At 44.7% G+C, this 27,461-nt stretch overlaps 1 protein-coding gene and 1 long non-coding RNA gene across 2 annotated transcripts in view; one reads left to right on the forward strand and one right to left on the reverse strand.

Annotated features, from left to right (window-relative positions):
• Window positions 1–3,924: 3,924 nt before the first annotated feature.
• Window positions 3,925–5,911, forward strand: LOC134093983 (uncharacterized). Its single transcript, XR_009940402.1, has 3 exons — window positions 3,925–4,205; window positions 4,859–5,099; window positions 5,612–5,911. It is a non-coding gene; the product is annotated as an uncharacterized LOC134093983 (long non-coding RNA).
• A 16,517-nt stretch (window positions 5,912–22,428) lies between these two features.
• Window positions 22,429–27,461, reverse strand: part of LOC134094076 (anoctamin-1-like) — a 32,041-nt gene continuing 27,008 nt past the window's right edge. The window contains exons 22-26 of the mRNA XM_062547460.1: window positions 24,682–24,834; window positions 24,282–24,334; window positions 23,263–23,447; window positions 23,027–23,132; window positions 22,429–22,714 (exon numbers count right to left, since the gene is read on the reverse strand). Coding sequence (XP_062403444.1) covers window positions 22,469–22,714; window positions 23,027–23,132; window positions 23,263–23,447; window positions 24,282–24,334; window positions 24,682–24,834 — 743 coding nt within the window. The 3' untranslated portion in view covers window positions 22,429–22,468. The remainder of the gene's footprint in view (window positions 22,715–23,026; window positions 23,133–23,262; window positions 23,448–24,281; window positions 24,335–24,681; window positions 24,835–27,461) is intronic.

Below are 27,461 nucleotides of genomic sequence, written 5' to 3' on the forward strand. Positions count from 1 at the left end.
CTCCACCTTTCTGACTCCTCTAATGTTTGGCCAGCGCGGGTTGAGGTGTACTGGAACCTGCGGTATAGTGGTGCGTAGTTGTCTCCCCATGAGGAGTTGGGCTGGGGAATAGCCATTTTCCAGAGGAGTGGCCCTGTATGTCAACAGGGCCTTGGTTTTCTCGCTTCCACCTTTCCACAGTCCTTTTACCGTAGCCACAGCCCGTTCCGCCTCCCCATTGGCTTGTGGGTATCTTGGGCTGCTGGTAATATGTGTGAATCCATATTCTTTGGCAAAGTCTTTGAAAAGTGTGCAGTTGTACTGTGGTCCATTGTCCGACACAACTGTCTGTGGAATTCCATGTCTGCTGAAGGTGTCCTTCAAGGCTGCGATCACCGTATTGGAAGAGGCAACATTGAGTTGAGCTACCTCAATGTAGCGTGAAAAATAGTCAACTATTAGGAGATAAATCTTTTTCTCCCAAAAGAATAAATCTGACCCGACCCGCTGCCAGGGTCTGTTCTGTACAGGGGTGGTCATCAGGGGCTCTCTGTGCTCTGCCCTGTGTTGAGAACAGATGTCACAATTCTCTACCAGTTGGCTGATTTGTACCGACAAGCCCGGCCACCAAACTGACTGGCGGGCCCGTGCACGGCACTTTACGATACCTTGATGTCCACTGTGTAGATCTTTGAGAACTTGCTGTCTGTTGCAGCGTGGAATGACGATCCTATGGCCCCTGAGCAATAACCCTCCAGCCAGTGTTAGGCTTTCTCTTTCTGGCCAATAGGGCCCCAGCTCTGGTGGGAGGGCATATTTCTGAGGCCACTCTGTCAAGCAGTATTCCCTCAGCTTTGCACAGACTGGGTCCGCTATTTGCTTGTCTTCAATCTCCTTTAACCTTGTCTCTGTAGCTGGGAGACTTTTGATGACCGCATCTACGAACACTTTGACATCCTCTTCGTTGTCTTTATCCTCCTGTGTGGCTGGGTGAGTAACCGGTGCTCTTGACAGAGTGTCCGCTGTAATCAACTGCTTACCGGGAACATGTACAACTTCAAAGTTGAACTTCAGGAGTCTCAAGCGGAATCTGAGGACTCTTGGTGGAAGCTCATCTAGTGCTTTAACACTCAGTAGAGGTACTAGTGGCTTATGATCTGTCTCTAGCCTAAACTTGAGACCTAGGAGGTAGGAGAACAGACGTTCACAGGCCCATGTGGCGGCCAGCGCCTCCTTCTCTATCTGAGCATAATTTTTTTCGGCGTCTGATAAGCCTCTGGAGATATATACGATGGGCTTCCATCTTCCATCCGTTTGGCGTTGAGTCAGGACGCCCCCTAGGCCAAAAGATGAGGCATCAGCTGACACACATGTGTCTGCTGTCGGTGAGTAGGGAGCTAATACACAAGGTGAGCTCAGCTCAGTTTTCAGCCTCTCGAATGCCTCTTTCTGTGGTGTTCCCCAACACCAGTCATTCTTGTCACTCAGAAGGTCTTTAAGAGGACGTGTGTATGAAGCGAGGTGAGGCAAAAACTTCCCTAGATAGTTCGCCATGCCCATCAATCTCCTCACGCCTTCCACATCTTTTGGTTCCGGCATCTCCACAATGGCTTTGATTTTGCCTGGATCCGGAGCTACGCCCTCAGCTGAGACATGGTGGCCCAAAAACATAATGTTGTCCTTGGCAAACTCACATTTATCGTTCAGAGTCAGGCCCTCCTCTCTGAGCCTGCTTAACACTTGGTGCAGTCGGGTGTCATGCTGCTGGCGGTCTACTCCATACACTAAGATGTCGTCTGCATGGCATACAACCCCCTCACAGCCTTCCAGCATTTGTGACATACGCCGTTGAAAATGCTCAGGTGCCGAAGAAATTCCGAAAGGAAGACGTTTGAATGCGTAGCGCCCAAACGGCGTGATGAATGTTGTCAGGAGTGAACTCTCTTCCAGCAAGGGGATTTGCCAAAACCCCGAAGTTGCATCAAGCTTCGTAAACACCTTTGCCCCCGCAAGCATAGCCAGTGTATGGTCTACCGCTGGTAGGATATGTCTCTCTCTGCACACCCACTCATTCAGGCGTGTCAGATCTACACACAGCCTTATCTTGCCTTGAGCCTTGGGCACTATGACCATGCCCGCGCACCATGGTGTGGCCTGTGTCACTTTAAAAATCACACCCATGTCTTCCATGCGCTTAAGCTCTGTTTGCACTCGGTCATGCATCGGCAATGGCACACGCCGAGGAGTAGACAGAGCATATGGGACGGCTCCTGGCTCTAATTCGATTCTATAGGGCTCCTTTAATTTCCCTAAGCCATGAAACACTGTGGGGTACAACGCAACAAAGTCCTGCTTTTCCACTTGCACAGTGTGGAGACGCTGTATTAGAGTAAGAGCCTCAATTGCAGGAAGGCCTAACAATGGCCTGGTCAGTCCCTCAATCACGTAAATATATTGTTCAGTGGCTCTGTTTTTAATGCTAAGCTTTCCTTTAAAGCGTCCTCTCACATCTAGCTTGTGATTTCCTGGTCCATATAACACTTTACCTGGGGGCTGCAGCGCTCCATGTTGTTTAGTTGAGAATGCCTTGCTTGGGATTGCCGTCACTGCTGCTCCAGTGTCCAATTTAAACACAGTCTTTTCCCCATTTAGCTGTAGTAATTCATTCCACTCACCAGAGCTCTCAGATGACACTTCACTAAGAAATGCAAATTCCTCTTCATCACTTTCAATTTCTGCCTCCGTAATATTGTGGACTTTCTTTGTCATGCATTTAACAGCGAAGTGACCCTTCTTGTGGCAACTTCTGCACTCTGCATCTCGTGCAGGACAGTCTTGCCATGCATGCTTCTTAACATTTCCACATCTGCCACATCCCATTGATGGACTCTCTTTGGAATCTTTCCATGAGTTCTTCTCTTTGCCTTGCCATGGACGGCCCCTGAAGCTCTTTTTTTGTAGGCCTATAGCCTCGACGACACTCCCGGTTGCCTGTTCTGTCCCACGTAGCACTGGCTGCTGTTTCTTCACTGCTGCGCTTTGTCTTACTTTTGTCATCGCTTTTTCCAGTGTCAGCTCTGCATCTAATTGCAGGTTTTCTGAGAGCTTAGCATCTTGAATACCAACTACAATTCTGTCTCTTATTAATTGCTCTCTCAGTCCTCCAAATTCACAAAATTCGGCCAGCGCATGAACAGCTGTTAAAAATGACTCAACTGACTCACCGGGTTCTTGGTTTCGGCTATTGAAACGCGCCCTTTCATATATGACGTTCCGTTTACTCACACAATGTTTGTCAAATGCTTCAGTAACGTCTTTGTATGCTTTCTTCTGATCCTCCGTTAATGGCAACATGTTCAGGATATCTTCCGCGTCATCTCCCGCTGCATACATAAATGCATTAACTTGGAATTCCTCCGTCTGTTTATCCAGTCCCGAAGCTATCCTATATCGTTCGAAACGTTTCTTCCACTTCGGCCATTCATTCACATTGCTAAAATCGAACTTGCCTGGCGGAGCTAGCTGTGGTACGGCGGGTAGGGCCATCGCTTGTGCAGCTGCAGCTTCTCTATGTTGGCTCATCTCCTCGCGATTTCCACCCTTTTCCTGCTTCCCTTTGCTTTTCTTTGACATTCAGGTTTAGTCCGACTCAAAATCCGTCACTTCTGACACCATGTTACGTTAGGAATATAACTAACAGGTGTAAACAATGAAGACACGAGGTTGATGCATAAGTTGTCTTTACTGTAGTAACCCCGGAAAAACCCCCGAGCGCCCCCAACAGGGGTCAGTACACACATGTAAACCCTAGTGCCCTATATGTGGAGAGTATCGCCAACTGTGTTTGGAATGTTCAGAGCAGTTCTGCCAAGGATTGGTTCAGAGGTGGTCACGTGTTTTATGGACGCCATTTTTACTACCAAAAGCACTTTTGACTAGAATGCTTTCTAATGCTTTCAGATGGCAGTGTTTGAGTATCGTTGGAATTAAGTCTTAATATCTTCACCATACAGCGACCCATTTTCTCACTGGACACTTTTCTGATAACGTTAACATTATAACGTTTACGTCATAAGCATTTTTAGTGATAAGACTCGTTAAGACATTTGCAGCACGGATTTTGTTTCTAACTACCCGGAGAGATGCCACTTCTGGAGGAGCAGCGAATACATCATACATCGTTCGTCTTAACCTTGTCTAAAAGGAAAACGGTTGGAACAACTCTGGTAAATAAGGTTTTTCATCTCCTACTGTTATCATTTATGGTCTTAATTTCCTTGCATTTTTGCGTTTTTGAAGCACTAAAGTGGCTATTAAGATAAGCAGCCAGTACGTAGTGCTGTGTCGTGTGTGTTTACTAATAGTGCTACAGCTGCTTAGCAGGTAACATAGCGATCTGTAATCATTGATAAACTTGTTAGTTTTGCATTTTCTTTCTTGTCGAGCAAAATAAGACAACGTCTTGTTTGCCTATTTTAAGAATGTCCTCCTGCTTGACTGAAATAGCTGGTCGGATAATTGCAGTTTGCAAGTTAGCTAGTCTTTCTGTCAACGTTGTTATAAACTTTACCAGTAGCCTAGGCCAGTATTGTCCAAATAAATCTGTTGAAATACACAGCATAGTTTGAAGATATGGTTTGCTAGCTATCTGTCAAACTTGGTAGGTGGTGTGCTAATCACGAATTATTAAGTGGTGTCAATACAGACTTCAGCTCTACACTGGTTGTGTAGGCTATACTTCAATCTGTCAATCTGTCAGCCCTCTAGTGAGTGTGCCATGCTTTATTGAATCATGGTTTAAGGTGATGAATGTCTGTATTATAAAACAAAGCAATATAGTAAATATTATGCTTCCTCTTTGTCTTTTTTGTTATTTTAGATGTAGGTAGAGAAGAGTCAGTGGCTGGTGAAGTAAGAGGATACAGCTGTCTGCTGATTCAAGGTCCCTGCCCCGTCGCCTCAACATCCTCAAGATCCTGTAGGCTACTGCTGCTGCTCCTTGCTTCAGCACCTTTCCCCTGATGCCTGACACCCCTCATCACCAAATCAGCCCAGTCAACATGGACCCAACATGGACCCAAGTCTCCACCACAGTGTGCACAATACACTATACAGACAGGGTATGTGATCGGTGTCAATATTGCATTCAGACAAATTGAAATTCCTTCCAAAGAACAAGTGCTTTCCTCAGCTGGATCAATTTAAGTCAAGATAAACAACAGCTTCCTTTCTTCATCGTGTTCTACCATTAACATTATTATGTTTATATTTTTGGTTAATTAAGGCACTTAGTTGCAGTTTCTCAGGTACACTTTGCTATGATGTCATTAGTAAAATTATTAGGAGGATGTAGCGTGTGTGGTGTTGAATGGTACTGCCTTGTATTATCCAAGTCTGAGGCTGAGAAGAGGAGATTCACGGTCTGCTCCCTTTGTGTCCCATGTTTTGTGGGTGTGTGTGAGAGAGTGCGCGACAGATAACGAGTGTGGTGTAGAAGCATACACATTTAATAACAACCTGTGCACATTTCAGATTTTTTAGAAGAGCAGTCCTTACTACAGTGGTAGAAATAGTGGTATTTTTATGTACATCTACCCATTTAATGACAAGAGTTTCATTATTTTACATGCAGGACGAGAACAAAGGTACAATTGGTCTGAGGGGAGGACACCGCAGACAGCTGATCAACTCCATGTCATCTAATCAGGCCATGTAAAGGACCATGAAGGGATGGACTTGGTGGAGGACAACAATGTGACACCCGAAAAGAGTACATGGAGATCTCTCATCCTCATCCCTCATGCTTATATTGCATTTCATATAGGCCTAGATTCTGATGGTCTTGTAAATGTTTGTTACACAAGTCAGAAATTGTTGTCTTTGATTATTTAATTTGATTATAATAAATGGAAATATATTTTATTGAAAAATATTTTTGAAAACCTAGCAAGTTTGTGTGTTTTAGTATCGGAATGAGCTTGTATTGACCAAGTATATCTACAAGGAATTTGACTGGCATTAGCTGTTGGAACAATTAAACATACAGTAGTATGCAGTCAGAAGATGCATACTATAGAGCACCACAATATACATAAGGCACCTACCAATAGATTGAGTGATGGCAGTGGGAAAAATGTGATTATTGTCTGGCAGGTTTTGTGCATAAGGGTAAGTTATTATTTAACGGAAAAGTTTGAGGTCAAACTAATGGTGACCTCCATGTAGCTTTTGTAATAATAATAACTTTATATAATAATAGCCTAACTTTATGATAATAATATATTTTTTAAATAACGTGTTCAATTAAAACTATTTTCTTTTACTGTCCCAGAGTCTATTGAAACAACATACTTATTGATAAAAAAGAAAATAAATAGCATATTTTAGTCTTGCCTCATGCACGGTCGAAATACATTGTATGCCTGAATCTGGAGGTCAGACGTCAAATCTAACAGTGATTCAAAGAGTTGCTGCAACATGTAGGGATCGCTGGCTTAAGTAAGGTAAGATGTTATTCATTGTGCCCTAAACAGGCTTATTTCACCAAAATGAAGCTTTCAGCTTTCTCTTACTGCTTTATTTCAAGTTGTTTCCTCAGACTAATATTTAACTGCTGTAAGAAATTGGATAAACGAAGTTCGCCTCGTAGGCGTTTTCAGAGCTAGCTGGCTCCAACTAGGCAACGTTTATCACTATTTATCTGGTCTTTGCTAATTTTTTCAAAATGTATAATGCAGCGTATTTGCAACAGCATTTACATCTTAATGAATAGTGATGCATATTATAACATTTATAGGCTTGTTTATGACGATGTTAAGCTATTTGTTTCAACATGTCATATTCGCCCTATTGACCATCATTGAGACGAACGTACGTGACGTCACTTCTGGTCGTAAAGATGGCGCCCATGATTTGAGTTGGCGATACTCTCCACATATAGGGCACTAGTAAACCCTGTTTACAGAACAGTATGTTATAAACACGGAAACATGTGTGCATGCACTCACGCACACACACACGCACATACACACGCACACGCACAACCACACACACACACATACACACACTCCAAAGTGACTGTGCTTGAGTAGATGTAACATAGCCCACAGTTCCAACTTCCTCCCATAAATAGCTCGGGTGGGTGAGCTGACAGCTCCTGAGAGTGCCAGGGGCTCTCGCCTCAGAATTCTGGGTCACACAAAGTGCTAGATTCTTAACATAGACAGACACACAGTGCATACGCCGTGGGACATAGGCTGTCCACTGTACCATAGGTGCTGTTACACTATTTAACAAGTTTATTTGTTAGTTAGTTTGTTTGTTAGTATGTATGTTTGTTTGTTTGTGTATGTATGTATGTATGTATGTATGTATGTATGTATCTATTGCTTTATATGTTGTTTATGGCAAAGGATTTGATAAGCTAAAAGTGATTTGGTCATTCAGTGCCTATGGCGCTTGTGTAATCAGCTGCTATTTGTTTGCAGGAGATCCCACAGGGGGGCCACACTGGGTGTGTGACTGAAGCACTCTGTTCGTGTTGCGTCTGCTACAACAATTAGCCTCCACCATGATCCATGGAGCTAGCTACACCAGACATGATAACAGTGCGTACCTTAAAAAGAAATAGACTACTAAAATAGTTCTTATATGGAATGGAACGCTTCAGTTATTGGCTTGGTGTATCCCCCTGTCAGAGCTGACATCACATGAAATGGCCATCACATATAAATGTACACGTAACATACGGCAACTTTAAGAAATTGCATATATATTAGATCTAGTGGTTGTCTTTAATATCTGCCATTGTGTCATTGTAAGCAGGAATACAGTCAGTCTCTCCCAGAGCCCTGCTCATTCTCCTCTGTGTGCCCTGTTAGTGCCACTGTTGGTGAGGCCTCAGGATGGCCATACTGCACAGCATGGGCATCTCATTGGAACTGATGTGTGTCCCTTAGATAGTCTCTGAAGAATCAGTAAACTAGGCTGCAAAAGATAACTCAAAATATTGCAACATCATGTTTGCCTGAGCGCATAGACGCAAACATTGGCACTATACCTAAAAAAAAACGGAACAAGGAAAAAGACAATGAGTCCTGAGAGTTGCATTGCCTTAAAGGTAAGCAGAGCATGAATACGAATGTGTGTACGCATGAGTGCAATGGGACCTTCTTAACAAATGGTATCAGAACGAGAGGCAAAGGAAAGCGAGTGCCCTCTCATAATAGGACAGCGAGATGAGGAACGTTTCAGGCTTCTGGATGTCTGTTTTCATCTCTTGTTGTGCTTCAGACAGACATGCCATGTCTAGAGGACATTTGCTCAGTGATCCTAATGCCTAGACTCACAATGTTTACTTATGGTCAAGGCAGTCATGAAAATAAACATTGTGTACATTCTAAAAAAAACACACATTTTCATTGATGTCAGTATCAGGTCCTGAAGTGAATGTTTGTTTTTCATATTTAAAGGTGGGTTTAATGTAATAAAGAACGAATATATTTTTTTACAGTGAGCTCATGCACTTCTCAATTAACTTGGTCAATCTTCATTTCTATTGGAGGTTCAGAAACTCTACACTCCATGAAAATAGCTGAATGAAAAGGAAAATCCATCAGTATCGAAAAGTGTGGTTTTTAAAAAAAACTGTCTCATGGAGCACTTTCAAGACTGGAGTGGATTTTTGAAAGGGAACCCTCTCAAGCGGCCGCATCACAGACAGAAGCACGACAACTAAAAAGGACACAATCAGGAAAATGGAGGCTGGTGGACCCAAGCATCCAGCCCTGGTATTCAATAAGAATTTCTACCGCAGCATGTTGACTTTAGGAGTGCGGCGTGTGCACCGGTTAAGCCTTCTTTCCATGGCGCCGTCCAGCGGCTCGTATTGATGTTCCCCCAACATATGGAACATGAATATTTCATCTGTCTGATGGAACATGATCTAAACTTCTTATGATCAGCAACAAGTAGCTCTGTATCCACACACACACACACACACACACACACACACACACACACACACACACACACACACACACACACACACACACACACACACACACACACACACACACACACACACACACACACACAGAGAGAGAGAGAGAGAGAGTCTGGATACACAGCAGATGTTTTCCATGGCAGCCCACTAAATTGTTTTGCAAGACATGCAATAAAGTGATTATTTTGTGAGAAATATTTCATAGCTTGACATTTTGAGGAGCTTCAGTACCTCTGAGTAGCACATTAGCCTTCTTGGCTTTGATTAGCTTCCAGTGTTACACTTCACACTTTGTCCATCCCCAAACATTCCTGAGACTCGTCCAAAAATAGCCACAAAACACCTGCTGCCTGTCCACACCAGAAATACTCTGACAAATGTGTAAAAGTAAATTTACTTTGCCATCCGGACATGTTTGTCTCTCTCTCAAGGCAACATAAGCAAACAGACACAAGAAACAAATCTTAAAGTGATCTGAAGGGCTCATCTTGAAATGTAAGAAAAGAGTGCATGGAAAAGGCAATCGCCACCATGAGTGGCCTGTTGCGTCTCTGGTACAGTACCCTGGTGCTGTGGGGGGGGGGGGGGGGGGGGGGTTGCCTGATCTGGAGACTGCTGTGTTGAGGACAACATTTTTGCACATGAAGAACTTTTCTCGGATTAGTTCTGCACCACAGTCAAAGTCCAAAGTTTCCTCCTATAATGAACCAAACCAAGAGCAGGGATCTGAAAAGAGAACAAAAGCTCTGCTGGAGACGCCCCCACCCACTCCCTCCAGACACTTCCAAAGGGTAACTCCTGTCCTTGCCGTTCTGCCCCAGTGACAAGAGCTCTTTGGACCTGCTAACCCCCAGAGGCACGGAGGTGAGCAGGCCGGCCTGCCCTGGCCCAGTCTGTCCAGCCCAGTCCAGCCCAGGCCAGCCCTGGGGAGAGAGTTGCACTGAGGATAGCCTCACGATGGTAGTGACGAGGTCTCAGCCTGGGCTCATGGCTGGAGTCAGAGCTCTTTTTCCTCTTGTAGGTCGTAGTTTGGAATGATGCCAGTGATTTGTCTTCAAGATTCCATTCATTAACTGTTCCTGATGTGCCAAATCATTTCAAGTGCTTTAAAGTCAGAAGAACCTTGAGGTCGTGGTTTGTTCACCATTAATTACTGTATCTAATCAATGCAATTAATTTGGTTATTAATTCAGAATTAGAGTGATGCATTACTGAAGTATTTTATACAGTAGATCTCAGTCAGACCGGGGCTGAAAGATAATTCCACTGAAACCAGAGGGTATTTAAAGGTCTGTCGTGTTTATCTATTACTTTGCCTTGATAGGATTTTTACTGCTGCAATTATACATGTGAATTGTATGATTCGCATTACTGTATTGTGGTTACTACCTGCCAGAATAAAGTCTGATAATCCATTCCTTTGCTTACAGTAATTTCCTGTGTATTAGCCGCATTGAGTATAGCCTAAGCCACAGAACAGTGTTTTATGCAAGTTAAAATAAAAAATAAAAAGAATTATAATAATACCATATTAACTACCTCCATGTATTAACCTCATAGATGAAGAAATGTGCAAAATCAATGTATAAGCCGCGGTTAATAGTTGGGAAATTACGGCAATCTTGAAACAGGTGCACAATCTTACTGACTGTTTAGTGGTGTGTTGAGGTGCTTAGAGGGAGAAAATTTCACTTTGACATGGACACATATTGATATTTAATATCAATATGTGTCCATGTCAAAGTGAGATTGTGTATTTCTTTGGAGTTATAAGAATTGAAAGCTATGGTCTTTGCAGGCACGATAACCTGCACCATAGCAGATAATGATGCACCATAGCAGACATTGATTTTTGAGGACACTGCCACCCTGTGTTTAAGAAAGGTACTGCTTTGTTAAATTGGCTAAATAAATTTCCACTCAGATATGGTAAGGGATCAATGCTTGTGCTAATTGGTTATTTTTTTCATAGAATTACGAGGTCATAGAGACTTTCCAATTGATAGGGAATTGTTTGGCAGTGTCATTTGTTGTTTCTTTGACAAATTTAGCTGAGTGACTACCATGCCTCTAGCTGCATCCATACAATGAGTTTGAACTACATCACAGAAATGACCAAAATATTATAAACATCCCTGAAACTGCAAAAAAAATGCAATGAGAATAAACAATCGTTTCAAACGCTTTAAGATCAGCAAGGACGAGATGTTCATACCTTGCCTGCCTCTTGAGCTTGAGTTTAGCCTTTATGTCTGATGTGTCTGGACCGATCCTGTCTGAAGACTGCTGTTTACTTCCACCTTCCCAGGGCTGCTGGTGTGACGAGCTTATTCTCTCTAAAGATAGAAGCCTCATGAGTCACAGGCCGCGGGCTATCTGTCCTTATGTGGACCATACACAGACAAGGAAGTCCAACTTTGAACTTGAAACTTTGCAAAACCTCAAAAGAACTCTTGTGTTTATTATGTGTATTTTTTTGGCCATGGCCGCTTCAGAATGTCGTACCCTGGCCTGTACACAAACGCAATAGCATAGACGACAGAGGCGACTTCAGTCAGCTACTGAGTTAACCTGAGCTAAGCGTGACCAGTGAGTTAACCTGAGCTAAGCGTGACCAGTGAACCTTTGCACATTACCAGCGAAACTTTTCTCCAAACAAAATAGCTGCATGTGAGCAAAGTAAAATATGGCAGGAAAACAACACAATCTGTAACAATACTACATGCAGCAATTACTGTAATACAATCAGCTAATCTGTAGCATCTAGCAATAAACATAGCCTGTAAAATATGAACACAACTTATAACATGTAGCTATCAACATAACCTGTAACATCTAGCAATGATCATGTAGCAATCACCCTGTAACATATGAGGTATTTTAATTTCTCTCAATTACACTTCAAACATCTTTTTAACATACTGAGCAACACTCTCAGAATGTTTTATAATAAGCATTCTTTCAATTCCAAAGCCACACAACTTCAAGACCTGAATGTTCTTTGTCTTTGGTGGTTCTTTCCAGAGAAGACATTAAACATAGAATTTTCCCCCTCCCTCTCTCTCTCTCTCTCTCTCTCTCTCTCTCTCTCTCTCTCTCTCTCCCTCCATCTCTCTCTCCATGTTTCCTGTGCTGGCCTCTTCTTGTGGTGTGTGACGGAGGGTCTCGGTGGGCAGAGGAGGCTAGGGAGCAGCCTGAGGCGGGCGCAGGGCTTTCCTCTGCATGTCTGTGCTGCGCTGTATAGGTCAATGCACAGCCTCTTGGCCTGACAGGCCCGTATGGGTCAGAGCTACGCGAGGACATACGTAAAGGCTCACTGTGTGGTTATGGTGACTCATCCTACTCATCATACGCTACACACAGAGTCCTAATTTTAGACTGTGTTTGTGTGTGTGTGTTGTGTGTGTGTGTGTGTGTGTGTTGTGTGTGTTGTGTGTGTTGTGTGTGTGCGTGTGTGCGTGTGTGCGCGTGTGCGCGTGTGTGCGTGTGTGTGTGTGTGTGTGTGTGTGTGTGGATGTAAGTGTGATTAGTTCTAAAAGTGAAATGATCACCATGAGTATTCGGAACACCACGAGTATTTTTGGAAAACCAAAACAGCGGTTGAGCTGCTGTCAGGGCCTGGTGTTTGGGGAGAGGAGCGGAGGAGAGGAGGAGAGGAGAGGAGAGAAGAGAGGAGAGGAGAGGAGCGGAGGAGAGGAGAGGAGAGGAGAGGAGAGGAGAGCAGGAGAGGAGAGCAGGAGAGGAGGGGAGCGTAGAGGAGAGGAGAAGAGAGGAGCAGGGCTAAGTAAGCCCGTTATATTAGCTAGTGTGGGGCTGACTTAAAGCCCTTGCTTGCTTTGCTCACTGGTGCTGGGTGCTATGTTGGCCCATACGGGATGGCATCTGTGTTCACTGATAGCAATCACACAGCTGCCATGCAGCTCAATTCATGTAAAGGCCGTGAGAGTACTAAGTGCTTTTGGGAGGAGAGCTCTCTCTCTCTCACACACACACACACACACACACACACACACACACACACACAGAAAAGATATGTGTCGTCAACCTGCATATCACTTAGTAATTGGGCCCAGCCTAGTAATAAAGGCACTGGCTTATCAATGCCAGCTCATAATGGGAAACTGTAGGTGGACTATCACGCCTGCCAGCCACCTAATGACCAAAGGTCCTGTCCTCTCAGCACCTGCACCAGATTATTTAACTGATAGCACTCAGTCCAGCTGATAGCTCTACTCTGAAACGACTAGCAACTTCATAGGTGCCCTTTTGCCCAACACACCGCACCAAGAGGCATCAGCGCAGCGATCTGAGGGCTCTCACTGTGTTTGTTGCTTTGTTTGGTGGCCGGGGTGGCGGACGGGGGCTCCAGGGTCCTGGGCGCAGGTGAGGGGCCGTGCTGGGGGGGCGCGGCCGGGCGGAGGTATCCCTCCAGCGGGGGCCTCGCTGGCGTCACTGGCCCGGCGTCACCGGGTCCTCGGCGCGCTGGTGGGGGTCCTCTGGACGGAGAGCGGCCCTGACTGCTTACGTAAGGAGGTGGCGGGGCGGGCGGCCGAGCGAGGTGGCAGCTCGGGCTCCTCCGGGGCGTGGGGGGGTCGGGGGTCGTCGGCGTGACAGGGGGTCCCTCCGTCACCAGCAGCCAGGGTCTTCCGCCTGACACCGCCCGGCCACCGTCACCGGTGTGCTTGATGTCCTAACAGGCGTCAGGACCCCCGTGGCGCCGTGCTGCCCTCTCTCAGGAGGTGCCCACCGTGTCGTCACAGGAGCGGGGCCCCCCCGAGACGGGCACTGCCACGCTGGGCCGGACGCAGCGATGACATGGGCCGTGTCCGTGGAGATCAGACTCCCGCTCAGCGGGCTTGGGAATCCGCACAGTCACACCCAACACCACCATGGGCACTCTGAGGTGACCACCAGACACTCACAGTAGTTGGGCTCTAGAAGTTGGTCGTGTCGCAAACAAACAACTTTCTTGCGTGTTTTCATGGCCTCATTTTTCAACTTATTTTCACAGCTCAAATGAAGTGACTATTTGATAGTAGATAGTAGTACTTAGTGACTATTTAATAGTACAAGGTGATAGTACATTGACTATTAATGCTTTGTCTTTTTTCTCCAACTATAGCACATGATTATTAGACATAGTGTAGTTCAAATAATTTCTTCTGAGAGCAGTAAGAAGCACGCTAATATAACGTAGGGCAAACATTTGGAGCATGGAGCATAGATATGGCATAGGGTGACCACAGATGAGAATCTAAAAAGGACATCTATGTTAGAGTGTCTATGTCTTGAAGAGGACAGGTCAGGGTGGCGAAAAAGAAGATGCGCCAACAAAACGGGAGGCAGTCTTGGGTGCTGAGTGTAGCCTATGCATCCCACTCCATAGCCCCAGGGGAGAGCGCATTGTATTTATGATTAATTGCTATAGGTATTGTTCAATGGTGTGTGGCACGTCAAAAATGAGGACACCCTCAACCTATGTCATGGCAGAGGGCTCAAAAGCTGGATGAATGATCATCACGGCAACAATAACTAAGTACAATAAACGGTGGTATAATATGATCATAACCAGAACTCCTTAGTTGGGATGCCACTCTGCCAAGAGAAGAATGGTAGACAGTCAGCGATCAGAGGGAGGTGAGTGAATGAATAGGCAGAAGAAACAATAAAAATACCCCATGATAGTGTCAACAGTGATCCAGAGCACCAAACCTGAAAAGGGCATTACCACCCAACACTGGTGACGGCTGCTCCCAATCCACAGCTCTGGGAGATCAGTAGGGGGCAATGCATCACCGTCTCAGCTCCGAGCACTGACGTCCGCTAAATGAGACCTCATCTCAGATCTGATTCTGTGGTTTCCTGTGTCCGCCGTCTGAGTGTGTGGCTCTGCTGCGGGATGCCGAGCGAGCAACCCCAAGTCCGCCCCCACCCCCCCCCCCCCGACCACATCCAGCAGCCGCCCCCTCCTCTCCAGCTGAGTGGACGCAGCTGGACGCCCCAGTGGCCCTGTACGCCTGTCAGTCTGTATCGGAGCGCTGGTGTCTCCCTCTCGGCGCCCGAGGGACCGTGCCAAGGCTCTCCCGAGCTTATGTCCGTCAGGGAGGGGCTGCCATGGAGCAAAGAGGAGGTGCGGGGTCTCCCCGGGACCCCTGGTCTACGCAAGGGCCCACGTAGGAGGTGTCTTGCTGGGCTGTGGAGCAGGGAGCAGACATGGGCTCCCTGCAGAGGGAGCGGTGGGTTCCCCACGTAAAGCATTCATGGAGGCGGCACATTGGCCTTGACGCAGGAGGGGATTCCTCTGTGTTAAAAATCCATGTTGATTACCACACCATGGTCTGAAACTTTTCCCTGCTGAAAAAAACAGCCTGACCAGCTAAAGGTGGTTTGCTGGTTGACCAGCTTGTTAACCAGCTTATTTGACCACCCTATGATGGTTAACCAGCTAGACCAGCAAAACTCTCGCGAAAACATACCTTCAGCTGGTTTACCCAGCTTATGATGGTAATTCAGCTGGTTTTGATTGTCGTACCACCTTAAGCTCGTCATTTTAGTTGGTGTTGCTGGTCTACATTGCTGGTTTTTACTGGCCACGCCAGCTTACAGTATGTTGGTCATAATATTCTAGAAAACCAGCTTGACCATCTTTGTCAAGCTTGACATGCTGGTCACCAGCATGACCATCTTAAACCAGTTGTATCCCAAACGACAGGCTGGTCACACCAGCACGACCAGCTTCCTCAGATGGTCACGCCAGCATGTCTAGCTGGTGGCCTAACCAGCTACACCAGCAATAGCTGGAAGAAAACCAGCAAAGACCAGCTAAAACCAACTAAAACCAGCTACCAGCCTAAGCTGGTGTCTTGCTGTTTTTTTCAGCAGGGTTCTGATTTGATTGATTTAAAGTACTAATATATCACTCAGCATTCCATATCTGTCTATTTAATCTGTTCCTTCATCAATACACTGACTGTTGATCAAGTGGACAGTGTTTGAGTGCAACAGCTTTTCTCTGCCCACGAGACATGCTATAAACTTCACACAGTCAACAGATCAACCATGCTGACCTGCCTATTACATCTCATAGCCTAGTACTGTATCAGAGATGCACTCAAAAAGTCACATTTGTCAAGCAGCACAAAGTGTTCTCTGACATCATCAATGCTTGCCCAGATTGAGCAATGTTGCTGGGCAACCCAACCGGTTCCATGTTTGCCGATTGGGTGACTAAAGTTCTCAAGAAACTATAATGACAGGAAATGTACAGTATTGTGGTTGTGTAAGCAACCTTGCTGCAAGTTACTCATCCTCAACTGGATCATCTTCTTGAATCTCAATATTCTGATCACAGTAAGTGTGGGCAAATTACTTAGTCAGTAGGTAGGTAGGCTATTGGTTTTTAGCAAAACTATTTGGCTGTATTTAGCCATTTTCTTTACCCAATATTACAAAATGTTATTTTGCATTTGAAATAGTCTATGTACACAAGTGTCATAAATACTGCCCATTCCTAGGAGTACAGTAGGCATCACTTGTGCTGAGACACCATGTTTGGTTCAGGAGATATGATGCAAAATATGGCTTTAATTCAGTTATAGTGGAATATTCAATGGTTGCCACATGGTGACAATAGGTTTTTTTTTTTATATGATTTTATGTCTGAAAATGTCCAGGGCTCCAAACTGTACAAGTTTACTATGTTTCATGCCTTTATGAAATGATTTTCACATGTTATCTCCTATACTATGACAGTTCAGTAAAACTGTCAAAGGTGCTGTTTTTGGCCATTGACCTATACACAAATACTTCTAATTTTGACAATGTTCCACCACTTGGATTTTCATGGACCGTTGGTATGTGATATGGGAAGTCTTCATGAACTGAATACAACAACATATAATTTCTGTTGCAATTAGTTTTGGGTTAGGTTGCCTATAGCCACACAAAGGCATACCAGAAATTACATGCAGATGTTGTACAACCAAGTTTTTGAATATTTGCTACTTTGACCACATTATCTGGACTTATTTTCCATACCAATGCACATATTTGTGTTCATATGTGTTGACTTCATGACTATGATCTTGGGATAGATATTCTCTGAGTGGCTTCCCAGACAAAGCTGATGAATTTAGATGATCTATTTGGCCCATTTATGAGAACAGATAGGACAGCATATATTGAGAAATGAAAGAGATACCAACAGTTCAACAATACAAAGGTTTCATTACATTTACAAAGTAGTATATCGATTTTATATAATGAATGTTTTCTTTATATATTTTGATGTACAGTGCGTCAATGAATTCCCGTCCATTTTAAAGCATTTGACTTAAAAAGATCAGTAGCACCACCTTGTGGTCTTTGGCATGAATTAGTTTAGTATGATTGGACCTTCTCTTCAAGATCTTTATTTTAGAAAATGTGTTGTTTATCTCTGGATCGTTTTGTAAGCAATGTTATTGCTTATAGCATGCCAATTAATCAGAGTGTGTCCAATTCAATTATATTCAAATGATTCAAAACAGACTGGCACAGACTGATGAAAACTGATTTATATATCCAAATGTTTCTAGTTGTGTGAAAGCATGAAAATGTGAACTTTTTATTATGTTTATCCTCTATCCAGGTTTTCTTGTCACAGTCAAAACAGTGAACTTAAAGAAGACTACCTTTTACTCCACACTGAGTCAAGAGATCATCTGTATATTAAACAGTAACTACTATAATTGCATTAGTATATATTTGTCCTGTATTTGTATATTGTCGCATGATGTCCAGTTTCTGGTGCTGTATGGGACAATGTGTTGTATATCTCCAGCCACTAGGGTGCAGTATCTATCCAGGAAGAGAGGAAGGTTGGACATTGGCTTCTTCCTCAACAATGTTCAGCATAAGGAAGGTGACAGGTATCTTACCCATATCTTCCATGTGATTGACACTTCTGTAAGCGTTTTTCCTGAGATTTGTACACTATTTGCTAGATCTCTCCACCCCAAACTCTATTACATAATGTATGTACATCCAAATCAGTGTGGTGTATTCTTAAATTAGATACTAATAGCAAAACACAGAACAGGTCAGTAATAAACTGATGGATTTCATGTTCATTTCATTACCAAAATGTAGGCTACAGTGTGCTGTCCTGCTATAACCCTGATGTGTAAGTGCCCACATGTGTGTGTTACTACCACTGGCTGGGAGTGTAGGGTTACAGTGAAGGAATGGGGGGAGGGGAGACGAAGATGTAAATAATGAGACATAAACAACCAGCCACAGGCCATATGTTATGCTACATGGTAGCGCTCGCAGTTGCCTACAACAACCAGCCACAGGCCACATGTTACATGGTAGCGCTCTTAGTTGCCTACAACTAGTCTATTTGGTCATCAGTTTATGGCCTACTTGGTAAGCTACGTACTGTATATAATATGGTCAGGGCTAAATGTTTAGTCTTTATATTAGAAAGGACAGCGGCCTAATTATTAATACAACAGACATGTGCCAGACATGAACAGACGTTAGGCCTAATACTGCTTTCTCGAAGTTCTCAGGTCAAATCAAAGAGAACATTTGTATCTGATATTCAAGTTTGACTGATTTATGAGAAGAGAGGGCCATGAGCTAAACCAACCCGATTTCATCTCTGTGATCATCATAGCAAACTGAGCTCTAATTTCTCAAAGAAACCCATGATGAGAGGTGAAATGTCTTCCTGCTTATGGCAGCTGTCAAGCACAATGTCACCAGTAGGGTGGACTGCTTCAAATGATACACACACATGTGTGTGCCTCAATCATTACTGGTTGAATAAAAGCAGCATAATGTTACTTAACGCTGCCTTATTTTGCCAGAGGCTTTCACTTTGCCTCAATTAAAAAGGCTGTTTCTCATGAAGAGTGAAGAGAGAGCAGCAGAAGGTAGGTGAGGACAGGAGGGAGGAGATCAGGTTGTGTGGTGTGCATGAGGACAAGAGTGATTTAAGGAGGACGACAAGTCCAAACTAATTACCACCCAAGAGTAGGAGGAGCCAATATACAGTATATCTTCTTGAGAGCATAGATTGATTATCAAGCAGTTAGTGCTGGGGCATACCTGTGAAGTCATGAGGTCTTACGGTTGGATTTCAACACAATATGCTGTGTCATGTTTGTGTCCTGATTCTCCAGACAGTTAAGTACTGACTGAGGCCCACCAACAGCGATGTTAATGGATTAAGTAAACAGTTCACCAAGCTAAGTACAATGACTAAATGCTTTATTTAGTTGGCCTAAGAAAAGAGGGCTACATTAACTGTTTATATTTTTCTACTGCGCATTTGACACAAGCCTATTGTGCACTGTCATTGAATGTGGCATAATGCTGAGTAATGTGAAACAGACTTGGCTGTTGATTGGCCACAGTGGACAATCTCCTACCTACAACACAAGGAATATAACACCTTTCTTGTGTCTATCTAAAATGGTATACATTTTAGATACTAATAGCAACAGTAAACAGCCTTAGTGTGTTATTAAATAGTTCTCCTCTAAATCTCTGTTTTCATTTCTAAAACAAACGTTTAGTCTAGCGCACACTGTAAGCAGAGGATTTTTTTTTTTTTTTATAAATTTGTTCCCTCTTTCTATCAGACCCTGTTGAATCCACTTTTTTGATCTCAGCACACGACTTCCTGTCAAAGTGACTTCTTGGGTCGGATTGTCCCATTCCTCAATTTCATAAGTGCAATCAAAAGGGAGGAAGTGTGGCCCCCGGGAGATGGAACATCTCTCTTTATTTACATTGAAAAGTGCTTCCTCTGGGCTCTGCTTCCTGAGGGCTCGGCCCAAAAGACTCTGTCCTGTGTCAAAGATGTCAGGGGCTGAAGTCACACACACACAGGCGTGTGCGACGCTGCAAAAATGCTGGAGGAACCTCACGAATGGCGCTGCAACATGAGAGTGATGTACCAGGTGAAGAGGTGTTACAGTAGGCGCCATCATGCACCTCCTGCAGGCACGCATGGTAATGAGGCGTGATCCACTACTCCGAGTCCTTAAGGAGGCCTCTCTGCTCTGAAGAACTGCGTCTCTCTTTCAGAGAGACCTCACTGTTATTTCACTGGTGTGATCACTAACTGGAACACTGAATCCATGTCAATCCTGGTGCAGGCTAACCAGAGATGCTGTTTAGTGGCTACTGGGATAACACAGCAGCTTCGTATTAGCAGAATCGGAGAATGACAAAGCCATTGATCTAGTACAACATTTTATTCTTAATTCCATCAGAAATGGAGCTATAGAATGACAATGTAATATCCCTATAGAATGACATTATAATCTCTATACAGTTCAAATATGCTGCTATGAAATGATATTCAGTAATGACCATTTAGAAAAGAGCCCTAGTTTTCCTATTCTGGTAAGGCAAGCCAAGAAAGACGATGGAATAGGAAAAAAACTATTCGTTTGATGTATCCAGTAGACAGATTTAAATGTAAACATAAGATTTTATATACAGATAACACAGCAACACATGACCCAATATCTGACACAATGTCCTGCTTGACATTTAAGTCGCTAATTTGATTTTTTTTTCTTTCTTTTTTTTTTTTTGACTGAGATCAATGTTACTGTATAAGTATCACACAAAATACTCTAAATCCTGCACTAGAAAAATGACTGTACAAAAACTCGGTGATAGGGCAGCAGCATCAGTTCACCATGTCGGGGGCTTTGTGTGACTCCTCTGGAGTGCTGAGACTGCTCCGCTTTACCTCATGCCCAACCTCAGAGAAATAGAAGGCAGGTTTATAATGAGCTCAAAACTACTCTTCTTGCTCCAGTGAGTTACACGTCTTATAAATACACTAACAAAACACAGAAGGAACAACGAGAAAAAAGACAGTACTGTACTTTGTCTCTTGATGAGCGATATTGTAATATGACAGAGGCTGCCGTGGCCACATGAACTCTTATGCAGACTGTCAGGGATGACATGGTGTTGCTGGTACTGTGCTTGTCACTGATGCTCTCCACACTGTTGACCCTGGTTCAATTCTTATAAGATGCCTTGAGCAAAAGCATCGGCTAATTACCTTACTGTACCCTCATGTTAGATATACTGTATAAGCTTAATGAATGCGAAGCCGATAAGTGCTCAAATGCACGGGGAAATGAGTACAGTTAAAAGCATATTCCTCATGATAAATTCCATACAAGGTACAATGTAATAATGTACACAGTAATGTCATGATCTACCATTAAAAGAAATGAGAAGGGTGACAAGTACAACTTGGACACAAAAATAAACAGTCACACTTTTTCTTTTAGCATTTCGACATTCTAATGGTTTGTTATCAAGATCTTAGCAAGAACTGGAATCTTAGCAAGAACTGGTTGCTCTCAGTGCATGCTCACATGGAGAGTTAAATGATGTCTGCACAAATACATCTCAAACCTTTGAGAGCCAGACAAAAATGGGAAGAAGGGGAGAGATGTGGGGAAAAACATCAGTAAAATCTCAACAGACAGCAAGTTGGAATGATGAAATGTTTGTGTAGCCTAACAGTTGTCAGCCAGTAGTATATCTTACATCTGTGACTGTACGCCTTGCTAAAAGTAGTGCTAAGCTATGTATGGTGAATCTGAATCTGCTGCTGCTCACCCAACAACCCAGTTTACTGCTTGAAAAAGATTAAGCTTTAACCTTAACAAATCAACTTTAAGGAATGAAACTGTGACAGATCTTCTACAATCACAGCCCTTTAGGACATCAGTCTTTCCACATTGTTGCACCGTATCTGCGCTGAATCAGAGTTGATGTTAGACAGTGGTTGGTAAGGCTCCTTGCTTGATACAGTATGTGCAGTGCCCATTCACTTCAAACTGTGTTGAACGGGAACAGTCGCAAATGTCCATTTCAAGAGCATAAAAACCTCACTAAATAAAAATGAAACTTGGTTTGTAAGAAGGTTATACTTATACATACCCATGATTATTGGAGGTATATGATCGGTAACTGTGTTATCAGACTGCATAAAGAGTACTGCAGGCAAATGTTAAAAAATACTTCTACAAGCAGATGAAAAGTAATGTATGTTTAAAAAGTCGGCGTTTCTGTTCTGAACATAGTATAATGCATTAGAAGTGAATATGTACAAACCCTGTCCCACACATCAGCTGGGTGCAACGCATGGTCCGCCACAGCTGAGCGAGGCCGACGGCTGCGACCGCAACCCAAGGCCCGGCCGGCTGGCAGGGCAGTCTGTGGCTGAAAGGCTATTGGCAAACATGGGCCTGCACACTGTGGAGATTGGGCCTCACTTCGGGCCCTTAAGCCACGCGTGTGTAAGGGACACTGTGGAATGTCATGGCAAGAATAAGGACACCTACACACACACACACACACACACACACACTTACACACACTCAAAGGTAAAGACACACACCGAACACACACACACACACACACACACACACACACACACACGTAGGTGGCTGGACGCTAGTAGTTGTTGGTGTGTGCGTGGGGGGTTGAGCGGGAGCGGGCCACTGGGCTGTGGTTGTTGGTGTTGCTGTTCTCTTTGCCGGCGTGGGAGATCATGCTGTCCAGCACCTGCAGCTTGCCCTGCTCCTCCTTCATGAACAGGTCCACCAGCAGGATCTTCTCCTTGTGGATCTGAACGCTGATGTCTTTGGGGATGTCGGGGATGACCCAGTCCACTATGTCACTCATCAGCATCACCACATTCTAATAGGGGACAGTGTGTGCATGTGAGAGAGAGAGAGAGAGAGAGAGAACGAGAGAGAGAGAGAGAGAGAGAGAGAGACATAACAGATTATGTGCTCATTTAAAGTTTAATGGCCAATTTACCGCTAAGTAGTTTAAAACATTCCAGACATTCCAGAAAAAGCCACTCTTGATCAAACGTGAGGAGGTCAGTATGACCCCTGTCCTTCTAATGTAGGAGCACTGAGAGTGCTTATACTGACCTGTCCACATCTGATCAAAGTGGCTGTGATTGCCCACTGGAGGCACTGATTGCAAAATGGTGGTACTGACCTGGAAGACAATGACGAAGGCCAGTCGAGCAGCCAGCACTGCCCAGAACTCTTTGGAGATGTCGTAAGGTGCCTGGGCCCATGGAGGCTCCCTGTAGTCCTTATACCTGAGGGATGATTAGCACAACAAGGGCCTGAATCAGATCTACTGCCAGGAATCACACACACACTAATATCCTTATTCCCAGGGGAATCAGTTGCGGATATAGACTCCTTTGTCTTCACACTGTCGCCTACCTGCACATGTCCACGCGGTCGCCCTGGTACAGGGGGTTCATGGGCCCCGTGCCGTTCTGGAAGTGGGAGACGTTGAAGTAGGACAGCGTGTGGTTGACGAAGCCGTGCATGGAGCCGTTGCTGCTGTACATGTACTGGTAGACCAGCCGGGGGATGAAGTCGGACGTGAAGGAGATGACGAACGCCTGGAGGAGGAACCGAGATGGTCACCACGGCAGCAGGGGTCAGGGAAGGCCGCGGGGGACGGGGACGGGAAAACACAGAATCCTTTAGGAATTCCAGTTACTGGAAACCTGGTGAGGAATCTCTGTTTCCAAAAATAGGGAAATTCTAATGCAGCCATGCATTAGTCAGTCTGGAGGAATCCCACTGTTGACTACAGCTTTCAGACTTTATTTGTGAAAACAAAGTGCTATTTTATAGAGAAAGAGGGCAAGCTATTAATACCCCACTGTCTCTGGAGATATCTCGGTGACATCTTGTCCTGCAACACACGTGCTAATTATAGCCCCAGATGTGGGAGAGGGCGGACGACATAAACTGCCGCCTGTTCTGATTAAATATGTCCGTATGTCCCCATAAAGCGCAGAGATAACGATCTGAACGGCCCACTGACAAAGCTTTCGGAAGTGCAGGTCTGGGCAGGAATTTGCACTCCGAGACTGACCAAGTAAGGTTGACTTTGATTTGGAGGGGCCTGGGAGGACAGCTTTCCAGAGAATCCAACTGTGAACTTGGACAAGCTCTCTCACAAAGTGGTGACATAAATCCTCGGGGGAACAGAGACCATAAAATTGGAGACCATGTTATTGTTGGACAAAGAGTGGAATCAAAATAAAGGACCGATACAGGCGGCCAGGCACCACAACACAACAAGGTCACATTTTCATTCATCAACACTACAAAACTCTAAAAGTTCTCTTTTCAGTAATCACACACACACCCCTAGAGCTGGTTATTATGTCACGCTTAGCTTCACGTCTCATCAAGCTTATGCTTCACCAATTCTTAGTACTCACATTCACAATTACTGCAACTTTGGCCACGCCTCTGAGAAGATTGTACCAGATCCCTGAAAATGAAAAGTAGAGTACATCAAGCAATATGACCAAAGCAATTTAGGCATATCCATTTTGATTCTAGGTAATATGTAAATATTTGCAATGCTGATACACAAAATATAAAGAATGACATTACATGTTGTCAACATAACGACTAGATGAGGCTCAAGTCTGCGGTCTGCTCAGAAATAAGCAGCCATAAACAGGCTCTGATGAGCTGTGACACGGCAGGTGACTTCACAGGACAGTTTTATTATATCCAAATGACATAATGGAATTAGGAAAGATGTGCGAGCCTTTCTCTGGGCAGATCCAAGAGAGTGTGCAGTACCACCCCTAGTGAGCCAGACACACTCACCGATGTCCTTCGCTCTGGCTGCTACGGGCCTCCTGAGTTCAGCCACAAACTTCTTGGCATCCAGACGGATCTCGATGATGTTGTTGAGCAGAGCGAACAGTGGTGCCAGGGGGAAGGAAGCCACAAACAAGGTGACAAAACCAAACTGGATGACTGGATTCACAGAGAGAGAGAGAGAGAGAGAGAGAGAGAGAGAGAGAGGGAGAGAGATAATGAGAGAGAGAAAGACAGAGAGAGAGACAAAGAGAGAGAAAGAGAGAGAGAGAGAGAGAAAGAGAAAGAGAGAGAATGAGAGAATGGGGGGGGGGTTGTTTAGGTGATGGTTTGGGTGAGGTTAACTAGTATCCAGGAGCTTATGGGCAGTCATGCACCGTGGCTTATTACGCATCAGCGAGCAGGCAGGTCAGGGCCTACAGTGTCGGTCTAGGGGCACCATGTGCACTGTGCTTTTGTAAAAACAGAGAAACAGCAAAACAATTCTCTTAAGCAGTCTTGTGAACGTTAAATATACTCCGGTCATAAAGTAGCGGCCGCTCGCCGTGACCTTTTGGGCAAATCAAATAAAAGAAGACGTCACAGATGAGCTGATTTATCTATTGAAGCAGCTGAGTTGAATTTGGGAGGAGAATTAGGAGGAGCACTCCGACTCATGTGGATGGAGACTCCTTTTTATGTGTCCTGCAAGGAGTGGCTGGGAGGGCCCTGAGCACAGCAGCTGTGTGTGTGTGTGTGTGTGTGTGTGTGTGTGTTTTTCTGCACGTGTGTTTCTGTGTGTGTGTGTGTGTGTGTGTTTGTTTCTGCATCCGTGTGTGTGTGTGTGTGTGTGTCTGAGTGTGTGTGTGTGTGTGTCTGTTTCTGCATCCGTGTGTGTGTGTGTGTCTGAGTGTGTGGGTTGCAGGTATGCAACCCAGAGGAAAGCTGATCGGGCCCTGAGCCCGTGCTGGAGATCTCCGCTGAATCTGTGCCAGAGTCTGATCAGCCCAGCATGCCCCTCACCCAGCACAGCGCACACTCTGATGCCTTTGGCAAGGGTGTGAATTAAAGCCGGAGCAAGAAGTGTGTGTGCACTGTGTGTGTGTGTGTGTGTGTCTGTGAGAGAGAGAGAGAAAGAGAGAGAGAGAGAGAGAGAGCTTGTGTGTATTTTGGGAGTGATATGAGAAATTGTGAGCTTGCGAGTGGGCTTGAAGAACATAGCTGGTGCATGTCTCATTGCATATCTATTGCACAGACTCACAATACCTCTGTGATGAGCAATGTGAGCCATGTGGCATTCAAATCACCACATTATCACAGAAACTGTTAATGTCTCCATCACACACCTTGTACTCAACATGGGAATAGTTTAACCTTTGTGTCCCTGGCATAGGGCTCCTCTGGTGAAAAGCACAAGATGACCATCTTAATGGTGATGCCATCAGGGTACAAACTGTGCTAATTTGCTAACATGAAACAAGCTAAGACCACGAGCCAGTATACTAGATAGAGTAGTAGAGAAATGACTGTGTTTTGTGCACACACTACATCTAACAATCACGGGAAGCAGATCCAACAAACTGAACATGTTTGGCAGGTGAAGTGTAGGATTATATTTCCAGCAACTGCAATCTTAATAATAGCAGTGTTGCAGTCCGCGTCCCCCAACAGCAACACTGTTAAACGCTGGCGAATGACACTGACACATTATGATATTACAGGAAAGGTCACGCGGGCGAGCGCTGAGCGGCGGCTCTGTAGCCTGACGGACAGGTGCGCTCTGGGAAAGCCACGCTCAGGGAAATGCGATGCTGCTGGGCTGCAGTCCCTCCAGAAGGGGCGGGGGGATCTGAGCCCTGCGCTGGGCCACACACACGCTCACGCTCACACTCCACGCCGCCGCCACACACTCTCCCTGCCTCCAGAGGCTGCTGTCGGAGCTCAGGCCAAATGGAGGCTAATCAAAAGAGAAGCCCACCTCGAGGAATTTCTTGGACAGGGCAGGTGTGTGTGTGTGTGTGTGTGAGGCAGGCCACAGCGACTTTGTTTTGCTTCATAAAGAATAAAGAATTCAAAATATACGTGCATGTTTATTTCATCAACTAGAATCCTCTGAGTAGGGAAAAGCACCTCGGCGCAGGGCTGAACAGCTAACCAAAGACGAGCGTCTCCAAGATGGGGGACAATAGTTCCACTATGTGGAGCAGCATGGACACAAGCCCAGACCCTTGGAGAACATCTGGCCTGAGGGACAGATCCAGGGACACGAGATGCAAGCCTCCTCCTCCCATTGTCTGCTGTGCTCACACCTGCTAAACAAAGTTGGCTGATTGATTCTCTTCAATGGACGTGACTAAGGCTGGTGTCAAATACAACCCCTACTATAGGACACACACTGTAGCTAATGTGACACTTATCAAATGTGTCAAATGATCATCTTCATAGGATGTTGAAGGAGTTCCCTCGTTGAAATATCCACGGCAATTATGCCAGTAAAACATCATGCAGTTCTCTCATGTGCAAAGAGCTGTCTCTCTTTGACATTTACCACGCTGCCACCTGAGGTTGGGTGCACCCAATATAGAAGAAAGGTTGGGGCCCTTTAATATTTAACTATGCAGGTCAATCAAATGGTATTTGATGAAGGGTGCCACTCTCAGCTTGAGCTGGCAATTTGGTGAGCCTTCTAATGCGGCTAGATCAGTTCCATAATTAATTGTCATTCTCTTTGAAAACAGATGTGTCCTTTGGAGAACTTTCTCACAGTAGAGTAATCCTCTCATGAGTACTCGGATCGTTCCAAAGCT

This window comes from Sardina pilchardus, chromosome 10 (genome assembly GCF_963854185.1).
Source record: "Sardina pilchardus chromosome 10, fSarPil1.1, whole genome shotgun sequence".
Classification (NCBI taxonomy): Eukaryota; Metazoa; Chordata; class Actinopteri; order Clupeiformes; family Clupeidae; genus Sardina; species Sardina pilchardus.